The sequence below is a fragment of the Musa acuminata genome, chromosome BXJ1-4, assembly GCF_036884655.1.
Source record: "Musa acuminata AAA Group cultivar baxijiao chromosome BXJ1-4, Cavendish_Baxijiao_AAA, whole genome shotgun sequence".
NCBI classification, from domain to species: domain Eukaryota; kingdom Viridiplantae; phylum Streptophyta; class Magnoliopsida; order Zingiberales; family Musaceae; genus Musa; species Musa acuminata.
This window is the reverse complement of record NC_088330.1, coordinates 30,538,530-30,558,483: the sequence shown is the minus strand read 5'-3', so window position 1 is coordinate 30,558,483 and position 19,954 is coordinate 30,538,530. Positions and strand designations below refer to the sequence as shown.

The 19,954-nt window shown below is 37.3% G+C and overlaps 2 protein-coding genes across 6 annotated transcripts in view; one reads left to right on the top strand and one right to left on the bottom strand.

The window, feature by feature from the left end:
- Positions 1 to 15,464, top strand: part of LOC135652392 (AP-2 complex subunit alpha-1-like) — a 29,771-nt gene extending 14,307 nt beyond the window's left edge. The window contains exons 9-27 of the mRNA XM_065173272.1: positions 424 to 525; positions 765 to 862; positions 2,687 to 2,768; positions 2,891 to 2,979; positions 7,103 to 7,208; positions 7,298 to 7,363; positions 8,968 to 9,074; positions 9,161 to 9,265; positions 9,393 to 9,513; positions 9,656 to 9,832; positions 9,913 to 10,179; positions 10,385 to 10,465; positions 10,809 to 10,973; positions 11,048 to 11,134; positions 11,249 to 11,374; positions 13,388 to 13,468; positions 13,579 to 13,650; positions 14,724 to 14,803; positions 14,873 to 15,464. Of these exons, the coding sequence (XP_065029344.1) occupies positions 424 to 525; positions 765 to 862; positions 2,687 to 2,768; positions 2,891 to 2,979; positions 7,103 to 7,208; positions 7,298 to 7,363; positions 8,968 to 9,074; positions 9,161 to 9,265; positions 9,393 to 9,513; positions 9,656 to 9,832; positions 9,913 to 10,179; positions 10,385 to 10,465; positions 10,809 to 10,973; positions 11,048 to 11,134; positions 11,249 to 11,374; positions 13,388 to 13,468; positions 13,579 to 13,650; positions 14,724 to 14,803; positions 14,873 to 15,014 (2,154 nt within the window). The 3' untranslated portion in view covers positions 15,015 to 15,464. The remainder of the gene's footprint in view (positions 1 to 423; positions 526 to 764; positions 863 to 2,686; positions 2,769 to 2,890; positions 2,980 to 7,102; positions 7,209 to 7,297; positions 7,364 to 8,967; positions 9,075 to 9,160; positions 9,266 to 9,392; positions 9,514 to 9,655; positions 9,833 to 9,912; positions 10,180 to 10,384; positions 10,466 to 10,808; positions 10,974 to 11,047; positions 11,135 to 11,248; positions 11,375 to 13,387; positions 13,469 to 13,578; positions 13,651 to 14,723; positions 14,804 to 14,872) is intronic.
- A 973-nt stretch (positions 15,465 to 16,437) lies between these two features.
- LOC103986426 (uncharacterized) overlaps positions 16,438 to 19,954 on the bottom strand; it is a 52,862-nt gene continuing 49,345 nt past the window's right edge. For 4 of the 5 annotated variants that reach the window (XM_065173217.1, XM_009404481.3, XM_065173233.1 and 1 more), the window contains 3 exons: positions 18,589 to 18,659; positions 16,913 to 17,217; positions 16,438 to 16,832 (listed from right to left, as the gene is read on the bottom strand). In XM_065173217.1, coding sequence (XP_065029289.1) covers positions 16,657 to 16,832; positions 16,913 to 17,217; positions 18,589 to 18,659 — 552 coding nt within the window. In that variant the 3' untranslated portion in view covers positions 16,438 to 16,656. The remainder of the gene's footprint in view (positions 16,833 to 16,912; positions 17,218 to 18,588; positions 18,660 to 19,954) is intronic. The other variant, XM_065173222.1, reaches the window with a different exon arrangement.

Genomic DNA, 19,954 nt, shown 5'->3' with positions numbered 1-19,954 from the left:
GTAGTCCTTTCACTCACAAATATTATGACATATTAATCATGTAGTGACCTTTGTGAATGTAGTAAGACTTTTGTATAACTAGCATTTCCAGACATATTACATTATCTCATCAGTGTCATTCACTTAAGTTTGATCCTTTATTTCTTGCTTTCCATTTTTTAGTAGTTAAACAGGCTTACTACACTTATATAAACTTCAATTTATTATTTAAAGGTATATTTTTGAAGCTTTTTGCTCATTTACATAAATGTTTGTTTATTTAGAACTTTGTTTCATTTGACCAAATTTACATAAGTGCAAGGATATTTGGGCATCAGCCCATGTATGTGTTTACTGTTACTTGCTTTGCAAGCACAACACTATGCATATATATGATGTGATATCTTGGTGGTTACATGAGTACCCTCTTGATCCATGTTATAGGTTATGCATCTTGATGCTGAAAAGGAGATGATGTCTCAGTGTGTGGCTTTGCTTGGAAAGTTTATTGCTGTTCGTGAACCAAACATTCGCTATCTTGGTCTTGTAAGTATTTGGTGCATTAGTATTATAAAGATTGATTGTGTTGTTGGTTGCTTTTATATAAATGGAAATGTATGATGGAACTTCCTACTCGTAGACTGTTGACCATTACAGAGCTTAAGTGGTGGGAGCCAACAGCACTAGCCCACCCTTGTTATATGCATGTGTAACTTTATGGATTGTTGGCTATTTGATAAAACTTGATTACATTCTCATGGAGAATGTCTAATTTATTGGCACAGGAGAACATGACGAGGATGTTGTTGGTCTCAGATGTGCAGGATATTATCAAGCGGCATCAAGCACAAATAATTACTTCATTGAAAGATCCTGATATCAGGTAACTTTGTGGTGATTTCTTTTGATAAAAGAGTTTGCTCTAGTCTATGATCACTCTTGTTAAATTTGATGTTGTCAAATGTTTTCCTTTAGAATTCAATCACAGTCCGTATTGAGTACTGGCCGACCAGCAGACCGATATGTTATGTCTATGCTACATGATCTACATCTGTGTATCACTGACAACAAAATTTTTTAAAAACTTGTAGTGTTTGGCATATGTGTGGACAAACTGATATTTAGATTCATGCTAGCTAGACTACTTAATGATCAGGTCTAATAAGAACCTAAGACTAGAGATTGTCTATTAATCTGTCCTGTCATATTTATATGCTTGAGTTGGTTATCTTGTTTATCAGTTTCGGAAAGCAATTATGCTATTGTACTTGGTTATGAGAGCTTGAAGTTCCCGGATAACATGATTCTAAGATGTGATTCTGTAACTTTTGATTTGAGAGTGTACATATAAAAAGATGTCTGAAAAAGTTTTCCATTGTGAACCATCAGATGGGCGTTAAAGCTTGTAGTTCATTTTTGCTTATGGAGAACTGCGACTTTCTTGCTCAATTAGATCTTCAGGTTAGTTAGGGAGAAAATGGAGGATAATCAACTAAATGGTGACCCTGTCCTCAAGGCTCCTTCCATCGAAGTCTGAGGAGGGTCAATGTACATAACCTTGGCCTGGAAGTAAAGAGGATCTGATAATGGATCTTTAGATTACTGATATACTCAGTGTAGAATTACTGCTCCAGTTAAGATACTAGGAAACAGAAAATTGACAAGGACTATCCCAAGTTCTGGTTCTCTTTAATCATTATTTAAGTTCCAAATTGATCTAAATAGTTTGATTTATAAGTATATTTAAAACATGCATGAAGTTATTGGAGTCCAAATCTAATTCTATAGAAATTTAGTCAGTTCATTCCATTTTAGACATTCTTGCATTCTTCCTTTTGAGTCCAGGTTGTCCATGGTCAACTTTCTTTTCAAATTGTCGTGAATATGTATGACCTGGCCTTTGTGGTTTTCATCAACCAGCTACTGTTATGCTTGTAGTTTTTCCTTTATGAATGAAGTTTTTATATGGACTGTCAATAGAGATTTTGATGTTCCATAAGCATCTTTCTGCTTTGAGTGATGATATGCTTACGGCATAAATCATCACGTGTGAGACATGATACTGATGACATTTGGCTGAATCTTTTAGAGCTTATATCTGTATGAGCTTGCTAGCTTTAATTGTGGGTTTTTTTTTTGCTGTTAATTTTATACGAGTTTGAGTAATGATGTTTGGTTCTGTTAGTGGGGAGTGGTTATGTAGTTAAGTTATTAGCTGTAAATGGTTGTCGATAGTCATGGTTAGTAGTTGGAAAGTTCATTTATAGTATTGTAATTTGTCTTCTTGTTGTATTTTGCACAATTTTGGTTAAAGACAATTTTACTCGCATAAGAAACTCATTCTGTACTAGTTCTGATAGTTGCAAAGCCAGCTACATATTTATCATAAGATTTTAGAGTACATGTACTAAATTGCACCTGGGAAGTATACCTTTTATTGAAATACATGTTTCTGGTTGAAAATAACTCTTTTTTATAGGTGTCTTTACTACGTACTTAAGATTCAAGCATATTCAGTGTTTCACTTTATCTGTTTCTTAGTGTTTTAGTAGTGGCGACATTACAGTTTGTTGTTGTTGTTTCTTAGCGTTTTAGTGGGTAGATTTCTTTCGGATATAGTATTTTGCTACATAAATATGTTCCCCCTTTTTTGTTTACGCCTAATGATAATCTTTATGAGTCCCTCATTTGCCTGCAACTATTCCAGTATAAGAAGACGTGCTCTTGATCTACTTTATGGCATGTGTGATGTTACAAATGCCAAGGATATAGTTGAAGAATTATTGCAGGTACAAGTGAATATTGTGATATAATGCTTTACTTTTTCTAATTTTAGATCCTAAATATCTTGAAGTAACAAGGCCAATCTCAATCATGTGATCCTAATAATTTGTTTACCATCCCTCTTCAGTATCTTAATACCGCAGATTTTGTTATGCGTGAAGAACTAGCACTCAAGGCTGCAATTCTAGCAGAGAAATTCGCTCCAGATCTGTCATGGTAATCTTACTAGCTTCTGCATAGTGTTTTTAGAATTTTATATTTCACCACTCATAGCGGCATTTTTCCAAATGTGTTTTTGGTTTAAGCATTGGTGATTGGATGTAAACTATTGGATAGACTGGTCATGAAATGTAGGACATTAACTCCCTAGAGTAAAACATTCCTGATCTAAACATTTATACAACATCTATCTTACAAACATAACTATTTAATGTTTTATCTTATCTTATGTAGGATCTCATGTAACACCCTACTCCTAGTTCCACATATACCCTACATACATGATTATAAATATGATGATATTTTTCAGCTTACTAATGCTATCAACATAACGCAGTGGAGAAGTGGACAATTTTACAACATGCTAATTTGAACAAATTATAGGTTTCCCTTGTACACAGTAGCGTTTGATAGCTGTACACAGTTATAAACACATAATTGAAAGAAAACACATGTATGTCCTGTTCAAAATTTATACACACAAAAATGCTCACAGGTTATTATCCATATTTGCGTTGGCATGGGCTCGCATCTGCTCATCTCCTTACCTATCACTTGGGTGGGGTACTAGTGCCTTTATCTCCAAAATAGGGCATACGGTGAGTGATAACTTAGTAAGTATAAGCCTTTGTAGCTTTGTATAGGTGAGCATGCATCGTATCAAGTAGGCAACATTTTGAAATCATATGCATTAAACATTTAATGGTGAACACATTATCTTTTGACTTCTTTAGCAAGTATAACAATGAAATATAACAGACGCAAAATAAAGAGGTAAAATTCTGAGTCGAAGTAACTTAGAACATATATGTGCATGATAAGAAGCATAACACACCTATAAACTTTCACATCACATAGCATAACATATACGTGCACTCCCACACTACACATCATAATAGATACGTGCACTCTCCCACCACACGTTATAGATTGTACGTGCACTCTCACTTTGCACGTCAAACATATATGTGCACTCCGACATCAGACTGTCACGCAGTGATTTAAAAAGCACTAGGCGCCAATAAGTGCCAAGGTCCAAAAACGCCCGAGGCACTAAGCGCTCACCCAAGCGCTCGCCCGAGCGAAGTGAGGCATTAAAATATAAAAATATATAATATAATTAATAAATATAATTATTTAAATTTTTAAATAAAAATATACTATTAAATTAATCTAATAAATACAAATACTATTACTAGTATACAGTTAACAGTATACTATCGAAAGAAGAGAAGAGTGTAAGGGAAAAGTTGGAAGACCGAGGGTGTTGACTAAGAAGAGCGGGAGTGGCAGCTGCGAGCGACGACAGTGGCAGCAACATCGACAGCGGGAGCGGCAAGCGGCGATAGTGGCACCGGCAGCGGGAGCGGGAGCGACGAGCGGAGACAGTGGCAACAGTAGCAGCGAGCAGCGGCAGCGGGAGCGGAAGCAGTGAGCGGAGATAGTGGCAACGGTAGCAGCGACAGCGGGAGCGGCGACAGTGGGAGCGGCAGCGGTAGCGAGAGCGGCGACAACAGCAACGGTAGCGAGCAGCGGCGACAGTAGCGTGAACGACGAGCAGGGTTAGGGTTGGGGAACTCACGCTGATATTGGTGCTTTAGTTGGTTCGATTGAACCAACTAAAGCACCGGAGACCGAACCAGACCTCAAACGCTGGTTCGATCACCTGGTTTAACCCAGGCGCTCGCCCGAAGTGCCTGGGCTCGGGTGAGCGCCCAGGCGACGCCTCTTTGAAGCGCGTCGCCTGGAAATGAAGCAAGGCGCTCGGGCCTCGCCTCGCCTCGCCTTGCCCGAGCGCCTTTTTAAATCACTGCTGTCACGGATAGTTGTCGTGAACCTACAACCCTTCGTCAACGAACCATATGTCGTTTTTGTTTGTTTGTACATATGTTTGGCAATGTGTTTTGCCCTGTTTTTGTGTGTTTTTGTTTGAAAACTGTGAGTAGGAACAATTTGTAGGGTTGTAGAGCGATCGCTCACTAGAATTGGCAAAATTGCCCAAAATGGTTCAATTTTAGTGTGCCATGGCCTATTTTCTGCAGGCTATAGTGCGGTACGAAACGTCAGCCATCTTAGCACCCTAGAACCACTCGGGTGGCATAGGGCTGAATGGGGGTCTGGGGTAGTGTTGGGCGTTCGCACGGAAAGCCTACAAAGACTTGCCAACATGCCCGACACTCAGTGAACAATTGTTTGTGGACTTGTGACTATTTGTTTGCCTTTTGAAATTCTTATTTTCTCCTTCCTCTCTTGCACATCAAGTGTTTGCTGAATTGCTTGTAAAACTATTCTCTTTGTGAGATGTCGAGACTTATCCATCGTTCGTTTTCTGAATTAAGCAATTTGCTTTTTTATAGGTCCTTTGAGACTTGGGTGAGGTTGCAACTAGGTGCAACCTAGTTAAGTTCGTGACACAATCTATTATGAGGCTAAAATACTCTCCAAATTCAACTACCATCTATTTTGTTATGTTGAAATGGGTTTGAGACTGCCTGAACTTCTAAATCTCATATCTTGGGTCACAGAGATGGTATTCACTTAATTCTAAATCCTACGAAACCTTAAGGGATCCTTTTAAGGCATATTAAAAGAACAAGATCTAATCATATCCCTAATGGTGTCAATTTAGCTCGAACATAACCTTTTCACAGAAAATAGGGGATTCTGCATGCTTCAGATTGACAAATCCATAACTCTAAGCACAAAACTTTGATTGAAGTCATTCAAGAAGCCATAGAATCCTAGTATAATTGTACACAACATATCAAAAAACCAGATCTTTATTTGAACCCTAGGTTATCCAAAATCAATTGAAAATAACAACATACAAACTAAAACCAGAGGTATAGCTAGGGAAGGGTTGGGTTTTCTTACCTTGATCCTCCTTGAAATCAGGGTCCTTCGGCTTGAATGAAGAGTAGTTTGAGAAACTGAGGTCGAATAGGTGAAAAATTGGGCAAAGGAGTTGTGCCCTTATCTGGTTTAGGGAGGAGAATAAGACAAAAGAGTGAGGAGGTGGGATAGAGCTGCTTGCTTAGTGAGCTGCGTTGATGGGTTGGGCTCAGCCCATTAAGCCCATTATATGCATCTCAAATTTGCTAGCACACATGCGTATCTTGTCTTGTACCTTTGTGTTGCAAACATTCTTAAAGGAAAAATAGACATGATTGCTTATATATACTTCGGACAACATTTCAAAGAATGTTACGTATAATAATTTTTCTTAAAGCATGTACTTCATCATTAAAAGTTGATAACATGAGCATATCATATATCATGTTTATAAAGCATAGATATCACAAATCATATCTTTAAAAAATGACAATACCTGCATGTTATTTGTGTTCCCGTTGGCATGCTAGTTGTGGTTATATGTGTGTGAAACTTAGGGACTACATCTAGTCTCTATTATAAATGATGCAACTCAATATAAACCTCTAAAAAAATTGAGATTAACTTTTTGCTACAAGTATATGTTTACTAATATCATTTTTCTCAACTTGGAACGGTAACAAGTCTCATAAATCATAACATTGTTTATGTTAAGATGTTTCATTATAAAATCTAGTGCTGCCTCCATGCTTTACCGAGCTTTAAAATTCCACTTCAGGCACAACACTGGTTCGCTTGACTTTGAATTTTCAATCTGTGTAGATACAGTATCCACCGTTGGATTGGAAAAATATTTATAACATGGTGGTGATCTTACTATCCTAGAAAATAATTTGATCAAGGATTGCATTTCTATGGTATGCCCATTACTGGTTGGTATCACATCTAGTCAACAGGGTAGTAAGACACTATGGCAAGGAATTTTGCACTATGAGGAGCAGCCTTTAGTCTTGGTAAAAAAATTTGCTAATCAGTTTATGTTGATAGGGATCTTCTGCAATACATAAAAATCATCTTGTTTGTGGTTTTGTCAATCCTCTTATGTCTGGGACAAAGCAAATTTCTAAGCTCATTGTTTATTCTCCCTATATCTTCATCTTAGTAAATGTCCTAAGAGACAAACACAGAATTTAAAAAAGTAGTAGTATCAATTCTTCATAATCCCTAAATAATTGGGACATTAATCACTACATTGGCTGCATCTCTACTTATCCTTATTTTCTTGTAGGTATGTCGATGTCATTCTTCAATTGATTGATAAAGCAGGGGACTTTGTTAGTGATGATATATGGTATCGTGTGGTTCAGTTTGTCACCAACAATGAGGATTTACAGGTTTTACACAATTTATCACTATTGTTGAGTTTTTTAATTGATAGACCTTATTCCTCTGATTATGTATCTGCTATTCTGATATTTTGCAGCCATATGCAGCAGCTAAAGCTAGAGAATATCTTGAGAAGCCTGCTTTGCATGAGACAATGGTCAAGGTGTTAGTCTCATCCTCGTCTTTTTTTTTTCAATTTAAATTAAAGTTCCAGATACACTGGCTGCAACAAATATTTTGTTTGTGAAAATGTCTTCATCAGCAGCTTGTAGTCATATTTGCCTTGATGTTACTATAAATTTCAAGGAACTAAAATAAACTAAAACCACCTAATTTGACAAATCAAAGCTTCTTCATGCATATGGATTATGTTTGGTTTTAGTATTCTATTTGGTTTTTTTATCTGATATTTTGTAGTTTTCAGAATTTTTATTTAGAATACAATTTTCAGCTAAACTTAGTAGGAAACAGCTTAATGGTTCATTTCTACCAACTTGTTTCATCAACGTATCTTGGTAAAAGGAAATTTATCAAACAAGTATTTGTACACTTCTTAATGTTGTTGTAACCTGACAATATGTGGAGGCCTTAAAATGATTAAAGCATAAATTAGATTAGCGAGTCTGGATACTAGAAAAGAAGCTACCAACTATTTGGGGTCTCAACTGCATGAGTCCTCACATTTGATATTTGTTAATGGCAATATCTTTAGTTGATCCGAGCAGTGATTTAAAAAGGTGCTCAGGCGCTCGGGCGAGGCGAGGCGAGGCCGAGCCCAGGCGCCGGGCGCTTCGGGCGAGCGCCTGGGTTAAACCAGGCGACTGAACTAGCGGTTTAGATCTGGTTCGGTCTCCGGTGCTTTAGTTGGTTCGATCGAACCAACTAAAGCACCGATATCAGCGCGACTTCCCCAACCCTAACCCTGCTTGCCGTTCACGCTGCTCGCTGTCGTTGCCACTGGCCGCTCTCGCTCCCGCTGCTCGCTGCTGTCGCTGCCGCTGCCACTGTTGCCGCTCGCCGTTCTCGCTGTCGCTGCTCGCTTTTACCGCTGCCATTGTCGCTGCTCGTCGCTCTCGCTCCCGCAGCCTCTGCTCGTTGCTGTCGCTGCCTCTGTCGCTGCTCGCCACTCCCGTTGCTCGTTGCTACCACTGCCGTTGCCACTGTCGTCGCTCGCCGTTGCCGCTACCGCTGCCGCTCCCACTTTTCTCAGCACCCTCGGTTTTCCCTTACACTCTTCTCTTCTCTTTCGTTTCTCTTTCGAAATCGAAAGTATACTATTAACTGTATCTTAATTTAATAGCATATTTTTATTTAAAATTTTAAATAATTATATTTATTAATTATATTATATATTTTTATATTTTAGCATCTCACTTCGCTCGGGCGAGCGCCTAGCGCCTCGGGCGTTTTTGGACCGTGACGCCTTTTGGCGCATAGCGCTTTTTAAATCACTGGATCCGAGGACCATCAATTCCTTTGTCTTTCTCAACTTCTCTGTTATGACCAATCTGTATGAGCCTGTCTTGCCTGTCTGGCATAGGTTATTTATCATGTCCAGTACAGTCTATAGGCACATTAGCTTAAGTAATATGGAGCAATATGAGATGATCAGGTTCGTGTCATGACCCGAGTCAACTTTACTGTAATGTGAAATTCCTGAAATGACATTTTTTTACTAGTTACTCGACTAGGTGGCTTTGTACAGTTGGTGGTAGGTTTAAAATATTTGCATAATGCTTGTCCATCCTTTATTCTTTCATTCATTAGGTGAGTGCTTATCTTCTTGGAGAGTACAGCCACCTTTTGGCTCGAAGACCTGGCTGTAGTCCTAAGGAAATCTTTGCCATTATTAATGAGAAGCTTCCTACAGTAGCGTAAGCTCAGGCATTTCCCTTTTGTTGTTAACTATTGACATCAGCATTATTATTGGTTTACAAAACTAACAATTCCACTATTTCAGTACAAGTACTGTTGCTATTCTTCTTTCAACATATGCCAAGATCTTGATGCACAACCTTCCTCCTGATCCAGAACTACAGGAACAAATTTGGTCGATATTCAGAAAGTGAGGATGATTCTTTTTCTTGTCAAATGTCTTGATTATACAAACATGTCCATCATGTTTAGGGTTTTCAGTTCTTTATTTTAATAACCATGAACTTCATACTTACCCTGCTGAACATTTTGGCCAGATATGAGAGCTATATTGATGTTGAAATCCAGCAAAGAGCTGTTGAATATTTTTCACTTAGTAGGAAGGGGGCAGCTTTGGTGGATGTATTAGCTGAAATGCCCAAGTTTCCAGAACGCCAGGTAGACATCAAAACTTGATGATACATGATTTATTTATGATTGCTTGAACCAGAAGAAATATTTTCTGTTTCTTTCTAAAGCTAGTAAAAGGTGCATGCCTATCATTTTCTGGACTAATATATGTTTACAATTGCCAAACTAGTCTGCTTTGCTGAAAAAGGCAGAGGATGCTGAAGTTGACACCGCAGAGCAAAGTGCAATTAAGATAAGAAGCCAACAACAGACATCAAATGCGCTGGTTGTAACCGATCTACGTCCTGCCAATGGATCCCTGCCAGTCAGCCAGCTTGGCCTTGTTAGGATGCCAAGTCAGAATATGGTTAGGATTGCACTTTGCTATTAGTACATAGTTATTAATCATTTATGTTAAGTGGATTCCAATAATTGTTAAATATTCAGGAAGCTAGTACCCAGGGTCAAGCTAGTTCTCGAGAGCAAGGAATGACCGATGAGAATGGGTCCATCAACAAAGTTGTTCCTCAAGATGCCCCATCTGCGGACCTCCTTGGAGATCTTTTAGGTCCACTTGCAATAGAGGGTCCTCAGGTCCCTACTGTTCCAGGAGAGCAAAAGGACAAAAATCTGTTGTCAGCACTGGAGGCTACTCCTGAAGAAGCTGGTCCCTTGGCACTAGCTACTGTTGATGATCAGCCAAACTCAGTTCAGGTATCATATTATGTTTTGAGTCTTTATGGTAATGATTGCCTTTTCTTTTGGTACCTTTTCTTCTTGTTCTGCCATAGAGCATGTGTCATCACCACTTTTACTTCAGAAAACCTATTGTACAAGCTTGAATTACTTGAATCGTTATGTAATAATTCTATCTTGGTTATCTTGTGCTTTTCTTGTAACCTGATGTGTGTTTTTACAGCCAATTGTGAACATTGCTGAAAGGTTCAATGCACTGTGCCTGAAAGACAGCGGAGTACTTTATGAGGACCCCCACATACAGGTTATCTGCTAACGACTTCTAAATTTTGAGATGTCAAGTATGTAGTCAGGGCTTCAAGTACTTTTGTGGGCCTCTTGGGCTTGGCTCACTAACTAGTTAGTTCAAAAGGGCCGTCTCAAAAAGAAAATTTGAAACTCAACTTATAAATGAGACAAGCCTGGGCTCAACGTGGAATTGGGTAGTTGTTGAGTGAGCTTCAGCATAATTGTATCTTGTCCAACCAAACAATTGGTTTGGCTTCCTGAGGCTGTAGCACTCAATTAGTTCTCGTTGGTGCCATATGTCCTCAGATGTTTTCATTTTTCCTTTTTTTTTGTTTCTATAACTTCCTTTTTTCTTTCAGATTGGAATAAAAGCAGAGTGGCGAGCCCATCATGGGCGTCTTGTTCTTTTCTTAGGAAACAAAAACACTTCACCACTTGTGTCAGTGCGAGCTCTGATATTGCCCCCAACCAATTTAAAGATGGAACTTTCAATGGTACCTGAAACTATTCCTCCACGAGCACAGGTCTGAAATAGTATGGTAGTTTGTTCTATTTGTAGTAGAGCTTCAAGTATTTACTTTTCTCTTGCTCTTTCTAGGTGCAATGCCCGCTTGAGGTTGTGAATCTTCAAGCAAGCAGAGATCTTGCTGTTCTTGACTTCTCCTATAAATTTGGAACTGCAGTGGTCTTATTCTCACCTTGCTTGTCTGCTTTTCTTGGTGTTCCTAATAAAACACTGTTTTCTTTGATTATTTAATGACCTAGTTTTTTTTTTTTTTTTTTTTTTTTTTAATTTCAGGTTAATGTCAAACTCAGGCTTCCAGTTGTGCTGAATAAGTTTTTGCAGCCTATTTTAGTCTCAGCTGAAGAGTTTTTCCCACAGTGGAAATCATTGTCAGGACCACCCTTGAAGCTTCAAGAAGTGGTAAGTGTGCATTTGAACCTTTGAAGTTCTTTGTTACCCATTTCTATTATAACGTTCTTATCTTGGTTCTTGATTCAGCATGTTAGCAGTTTGACACTTAATATGCATAAATGCATTCAGGAACTAGAAGAAACTGACTTGGATACACGCTTGTAGTATAGTGAATTAATGAATTTCTGTGCAGCTTATGCTATGTTTAAAATGAGTGTTATATCCTGCAGGCATGTCATTGGCATGGTAAATAGGTGCTTGTCATGTACTATGTCAAAATATAGAAATGGGCAGATAATCAGAAATTGTGCAGTTCTCTACTGCATTGCTATCACCACACATCAGGGCATCACACTGTTATAGATGAATAGTGACGAAGGATGGTTGTGGTTGGAGATGTCAACGGGGCAGAGCAGGGCGATGAGTGCTTCCCCAGTCCTTATCCCCCATCCTTTATCCCCATCCTATTCCCCATTTAGATGCGGTGGGGGTGTTCCCATGGGTTCTCCAAATTCTCCTAATCAATATATTTTATTTTAGAAAAATAAAATTATAATAATAACTAATTAACAATATCAAAATTTGTAAATAATAACAATAATATTTGTAAAGTTTATATGTCATAACAATATTCAAACACAAATATATCCAAATATAAACAATAATATTTGTTCATACTGTGTCATTTGGTTCAATCGAATCAAATTGCTCGTAATTAACCCGCAATCGATTCAACCAAGGCTCAACCTAGCCTGATTTCAATTAGGTGGGTGGCTGGCTCGCCCAGTGTCTGGATTCGACATCTCGACCCACATATTGATGGGGTGGGTACGAGTATAGGTAAGGGTTCAGGGTGGGGAGTGCTCTACCCATCCTTGTCCCATAATTGCATAGGTAATAAAAAATGCCCCCCATCCCTATCCCATTAGGGGTGGGTCCTCGTGGTTACTCATACTCGTGAGTATAATTGACACTTCTAGTTGTGGTCAATAAATAACAAATGCTTTTAGTTCGACTATCGCTATTGTATAGGAAGGTGAATTCCTGAATTTATAAATTGATTGGACTATGGTAAGGAATAAAGAGGTACATGAAAACATTCATTGAGCAACCTGAAATGGCCACCGAGACCTATATAATATAAAAAATTGTTGCAAGAATGGGCTATTAAAAAAGAAGAAATAGAAGGATAAAAAAGAGCTGAAGAATCTGTTGAAGCTTTTTAATCAATTATTTTTTAAGAATTACCTTACAAAGGATGGAACAGGAGAGCTTTGTGTAGTAGAGAGGGTTGATATGACTATTTTGACCAATAACTATCGTGACTTTTGGATGGTGAAGGATGATGATTCCAGGAGGAAATTAGTGTGCCTCTTCCTTGAATTTGCTCTGTTTATTATGGTACCCTTGAACTCTTTTCCAGTTGAGAGATGGAGTGTGCTCCCTATTCTCAAGATTCCATTTTAATGTTTCATAGATCAGTAATATTGTAATAATAGGGGTTTAAGATCTAGTTAGTAAGCATCATTTAGATGGGTTTCCAGGAAATACCTGATGACAATGATGATCTCTGTACCACTTGATCATAGAGATTGTTGGTACATCTGCTTGAACTTTTTAAACTTTTATTCATACCTTGTAATGGAATCTTTTTTCATGTCAAATCTTGTTAAAAAACTGATTATCTGATATCTTGATTTGTTAAATATTGCCTATTGACTAGGAAGTCATTTTGATAGATTGATGATCACCCAAATGATCCAATAAACAAATTAATAAAAGTAAATTGCATCAGTTAACTAGTATGCAACAGTGCTAACTTACTCGATTTCAATAAAATTCCAAGTTTGATCCCATATGCATCACCCAAGTGAATCATCAGAGGATTACCAATGTTTTCTTTGAAGAAAACTGAGATAGGGAAATGTCCTTTGATGCCAGTCTGTTACTTGATTTCACTTTTTTTCATCTATGACTACCTGGTTCGGTACTATCAGTAAATCTTTTGAGCATATGGTGCAGCTTAGAGGTGTGAAACCTTTATCTCTTCCTGAAATGGCAAACTTGTTTACCAGTCTTCACTTGGCAGTTACCCCTGGAATTGTAAGTTTTATTTTATTTTTATCTAATTAAAATTTACATTTGTTCAAAATAATGACATTGTATTTTCACATATATTTGAAATAAAAACAATGTGTTGCCCTTCTCTTCAGGATGCAAATCCTAATAATCTGGTCGCATGCACTACCTTCTATTCAGAGAGCACCAGGGCCATGCTTTGCTTGGTAAGGATAAAAAATTTTTTGTTACGTAGGTATTGGAATTTATGCCTTAGCTTTTGTTAAGCATCTTTGGGCCACATATCTTAGTGTTGACGCTGATCCTGTAGCCAGAGGAAACTTGTGACAAATTACTTTACACAGAAATTTTGCATTGTGAATATCTAGTTCATTTGGCTTCCTTATTAGGCCATTTAAAAGTCTCTTGCAATGAGTTGGCTTGTTGTATGCTTCATATTGCAGCCATGTTAATATTTGTTGCTTGTCATTTTCAAACCTTTCAAGATTTCAAAGCCCTGATAATTTATTGTGCAATTAGGTTCCATATGTATTCTTGCCAGCTGTCTTTCTGCCATATTCTCTGTTGCTTGTTATTTATTGAACTTAAACTTTGTATAGTCCTGATGATATATAACTACCACATGTACTCTTGTCACTGGCTATTGCTTCTCTTTTCCATTCACTTCCATTGTTCTATATCAACTTGTCGGTGCCAAAAGAAAGCCAGAAAACTTGGACCAGCATAGCACTGGAGTGAATATTATTCTGCTTGATATTATATTTCTTTTTCTTGTCTCTCATTTATTAGTCAGAAACTTGAATGCTGATTCAGAAAAAGTGTGCCTGCTAACTCCAGTATAGGATATTGTCTAGTGTAAATGTTTCCATCATGACTGAAACTTTTGAAACTAGAAAATCCAAAAAAATTGAGCTACAATCTTTTTTCAGCCTTTTCACCATGCGAGTGTCCTGCATTAAAAAGCCTAAAACTTTTAGAGTAAAAAATTTATCTTTTCACGCGATGATCGCCTGACAAGCCTATCTGATTTTAGATTGACTTCCTGCCTCCTATTATCTTCTGGTGATGTAAATTTGAAATGGTAACTAAAGGAGCCATTACTATTGTTTAAAATTTTCAAACTGATTTTAATTGGAAGTCTAATCTAAATAGAACATTTTTGTGGTTTTTTAGGTAGAATTTAGATTGGTCCAGTTTGCGGTTAATAACTTGTTTGTGGTTATTGCCTGGTATCTCTATTTTTTTTGGTTTGATCTCTAAGATATATATTTAAATTCAGATTAGAGTCGAAACGGATCCATCAGACAGAACCCAGCTTCGGATAACTATAGCATCAGGAGATCCGACGCTGACATTTGAGTACGTGTCTCTAGAGTTGCCTGCTTTGGTTCCCAACTCAATGATCTAAAATTATATCACGTTTAACAGGTTAAAGGAGTGTATCAAGGAACATCTGGTCAGCATTCCCATGCAAACGCCACCTCCCGCTGTCTCACCAGTACAACCACAATCACCAGTTACACCTGCAGCATATAATGATCCTGGTGCTATGCTTGCTGGTCTACTCTGAGATCATAAGCTGTATCGCTTGGAAATTTTTTTTTTTTTGGCTTTTGCCCATTTTAAAGTAGACTTCCCTGATGAGCCCCAGCAAATTTTTCATAAGAAGAGAACATCAATGGAGGACATTTTAGTGCAAGGGCAGGCGGGAGAAAGATGGAACTCATTTGTGATCAGTATAGCATTGGATATCAAATTCTTTGGGGCTTCTGCTTTAGTCCCGTTGTCAAGGTTTTGCCATATTGTGTGTATGATTTTTCTTTTTTAAATCTTCTTCTTCTTCTTCTTCTTCTTCTTCTATGGGGTCTGATTGTTGAAGTCTGCAAGCAAATTTCCGTGGAGCTTTCGACTCGGTGGTTTTCACAAAAGCCATTGTAAATTTCTGTTTTCTGACATCTATTTAATCTCATGTATCAGAAACACAGTAGGGCAAATTATTACAGCTTATCTTGGTTTTCTAGCGGGAACAATCTGGTGGTTCGTTTCACTTGTTAACAACTTGCAATCAGATTATTGTGTCCTCTTTTTCAGTGCTGGAGAAATACTTTTCGACTACGATTCTCCATCTTATGAATGAATGTTCACCAGTGTCTCCCCCTGTTTCGCTACGCCAGATGCCTGCAAGGCAACAACATATGGTTAAACCCTAAATCCAATTCTCTCTCTCTCTCTCTCTCTTGTCATCAAAGTTCAGGGATCCCAGTCTGAAACGTTGCAGTGCTAGCAATGGCGACGTTGGGGATGGAAGCGCTGAAGCGGAGGAACGATGAGCTGGTGAGTAATAAACAAAACATTTGGATATTCTTGTTTCCTTTGCCTATGCCGAGGATTGTGGAATCATTTGCAAACTTTACCGTACTCTGAAAGGATTCATCCAATTGCAAAGATTCGCATATATATGATCGTCATAGCTTGTACCTACAATATCCTTAGATTCTTCAATAGAACAGACAATAAAATTAAATTTTAATATCAATGACTTCATCTTATCACAATAAATATGGTTATCGAAAAGCAAGTAATCACACTAGCAGATCCTTAAAAATAAAACTTGTTCTGCTGAAATCTCAGATTTGCTTGGGAATATCTTTGCAAAGAATTATTTCTAAGATTTAGCAATCAATCGCTTGGAAAAAGGTATATCCTTGCTTTCAGATGTTTCAATATTTGTTCTTCTAGTTTCACTTTTATCAATGCCTAGTGTCCAAATTTTACTTCATCTATCAATGCTCTTTCGATTCAGAAACTTCTCCATCAACATGATCAAATAACGACATGTATTGCAACAACACAAACTTTAATCTACTTTCTACCTTGCTTTCGTAGATCCTTTTGACTTTTTAGGGATATCTGACCTTTTGAATTTATATTTAGAACTCTATCCTTTTGACTCTGATACTAGATAATTAAGTAAAAAATAAAAGAAAAGAAAAGACAGGAAATATAAAAGAATTAAGTGTAGAAAGATCCAATTTACATCTAAAAGATAAGATAAACAAACTTAAAACTCCTAAAATAATGATACTCTCATCTTATCATCATTTACAAAAAAAATAAAAGTAATCTAAATCAGTTAATTATGGCAACTTACAAAACCACAAGAGTTATTCAACAACTAAATACTTTTCATGGTAAGTGCAGCACAGGCTTCCTCACGATGTCCTGCTACGCTGGCTTTGGATATCCTTCAGCTTTAACCGCAACTTCATGTTACCAGCCTGGACTATGATTTCACCCTTTGTTTCTTCCACTTTTGAAACGACCACTTGCATTCCAAGGGAAGGAACAAGCACCATGTCACCAGCCACTGGGATTTTGCTTTGCTCATCTACAATACAACGACAATAAACATGTCACGAAAATGCCAATCAACTTTGCAGTAACTTAAAGTGCAACATAATTACCCACCAACCCCAGCTGCTTTGCTTGCTTCTGACGACAGGCTTCTTCCTCCTGGCGAGATATCACATGATTTTGACTGCTCAAGATCCTCTGCTGACTGCCTACTGCTAACTACTCTCCCCTTCTCCGACTCCACTTCAGAAGACTCACGAAACTGCAGCTGCTGCTGCAGCAGCTTGCTACGAAGAAGAGAACGTGCCACAGAGGCACTGTCCAAAACTGCTCTGGTCTTCCTGTTCTTCAGCTTTACAGCATGATCTGCTATTTTCTTCTTTGCCACCAACAAGCTTTCCCGTAGTTCTTTTGACAGCCTAAAATCATACAAGCAAAGGTTACCCTACCAGCATGGTGATGATGCAGCTAATATTAAAATTTGCCTTTTCATACTGCAGTCTGCTCATTGAATGACACAACACGGAAGGGATGAAAAAACATAAACCAATCCATACAAATTGATAATATAGTTGTAAATGGTTATACATGTGTTTCTGCCACTTTCTGGATCCAGATCCAAATATGTTGAGGTGCATTCCAATCTCGATATCCAAATATCTCCATATTCTCCAAAGGATTAACATTATACATCCTCAACAAAAAGATCAAGTGACTATAAGATGGTATTCTTCTTCATACAGTTTACCTTTTATTTCCCATCCATCCTTTTATTCTTTGCATCGCCTTCTAATCTTCCCACAGCAAGATTCTCAATTTCGATGTGTACCACCCGGTACAGGGGTACATATCGGTCCGAGGGGATACCGATACGCAGACCATCCTTCACCGGACAGTACTAACGTTTTGACCATTACCCAGGCATACCAATCGCATACCGACAGTATTTGATTCATTCACAAGTCCACCTTAAATCTGTCCGAGAGGATACCGATACAGATCGGTATTCAAAACCCTGTCCCACAGTGTTTGATTCATTCACAAGTCCATCTTAAATCTTGTTTGAAATTTTTATTCATTGTATATTCAATTTGCAACTGTCCTTAAAAAAACACACATTATTCATCAAATACCTATCTCCACAGAAACAAAAAGAGAATCAATTATCTGTATCTACATCCTTTAATTCAAAGTGACCAAGGACTTATTTTTCCAGTGTCCAATGTGTGTTAGATTCTTCTATTGGACTTATCCTTTAACTGTCATTTTGTCTTCTTAATTGGACAGCTTTAATTCTATTGACTATTGTCCCTAGACTAGGATAAGACATTGCAAATGGTCAAGCAAATAATCCTGCAGATAGAAGGCCGTATGTAAACACCCATTGCAAAATGAGACCTAAAACTATTTCAGGGTAGCCATCAGTGCCCAACCAACAATTGACAAGTGATTTATCTAAAGTTTCATTAGTTTGTCTCTTTTACACCTGCATGAAAATAGGTTTAAATTTGGTGATAGATATTAGTCCTCTGATCTCCAATTCACACAGAATTTTTTTTTGTTTTTACTGACTCACTATTGACTCCAAGCTTACAGTTCCATCAAGATTTGGTATAATCTTACATGTACATGACTTAAAACCAGAAGAAAAATAACAAGATGCAGATATCAGTGTATCATACTCCAATAATTGAACCAAAAATAACCATTTACCTCATGAAGAAGACATTTCAGTTTCATATATTCTTATATAGACACAAATAAAACTTTGGCAAAAGGAGAATCCTCACATTAAATAGTGTTCTGCCTCTTGAAGATGTTCTTGGAAGCTTTGTTTAAATCTTTCCATATCAACTATAACCTGCATGAAACAACTAATATACAAATCATAAGTAACTCTATGAGAATCCTACGCTGTTGATTTTTGAGAGATTACAGAAACCATTCAATTTAGAATTCCAAGAACAGAAAAATGTGTCATCTTTGAACTTCCACCATGGCAAAATATGACAAGAGTTCCCCTTATATGACACTTCAGAGTTTACTATGGAGTAACAACAAAATTAGAAAGAGAAAAATCTTTTACCACAGATGCAGACCTCAATAATTTTCTAAAGAGGACAATCGGGTAGTTTCTCTTGGAAATTAACGTACAATACAGAAAATTAGCTAATTACATTTCCTGCATGTTCATCCTTAGCACTTTCTTCTCTCCTTATAAAGTCTCCACTAAAATTAATCCTCCTGTTTTATTGTAATCTCTATTTCATTAACTGGATAACATTCAATGTGCTTCAGGCTACGTTTGCCTTGAAAAGGTCTCTCACCTCTATCGAGAATCTCCCTCATTCTTGGTTGGTTCCTTTTTCATATTTGAAATCTTTTTCATCTAAAGAAATAGCATATATCCAGATTAAGAATAATTAGTTGACAGATGATGCGGTCATCGCAAGAAATTTATTTTTGGTACACCAAGAGTTAAATCAAATATTCAGATACACTTTTGTAAATCTTACATAGTACTATAGTAGTACAAATAATACCCTAGAAAGGTAATAAATACAGTTAATTATTTTTAATGCATTTAATATCAAATTATTTACAAGCAAAAAATGGGCATGTAATGACTTGGTGAATCAATTTACACAGATAAATGAAGCAGTCAGATCTTCGATCATAAGTAACTCTGAGAATCCTATGTTGATTTTTGAGAGATCAAAAAAACCATCCAATTTAGAATTCCAAGAATGGAGAAATATGTCGACTTCAAACTTCTAGTATGACAAAATATGCCAAAAGTTCCCTTATGTGAGAGTTCAGAGTTTATTATGATGAGCAATCAATAAACTTTCAGAAAAATCTTTCATGATAGATGTAGACGTCAAGAATTGTCTAAAGAAGACAATCTGGTAGTTACATTCAAGGACTGGCATCTAGTGCCGACCGATGGTGCCGGTCCTCGCTAGGACAGGTTCATACTGATCGGCGTACTGAATATCAGAACATCAGGTACGTTCTGATTTTTGGGAAAATGGCAAAAAAAAAGGATGAAAAATAAAAATCCCTTTTAGGGTTTCTAATCCTTATTTAATGGTATAACGATTCTATTTCAATAAGAATAGAGTGTAAATGAGTCATATGTCAATAGTAATGGTA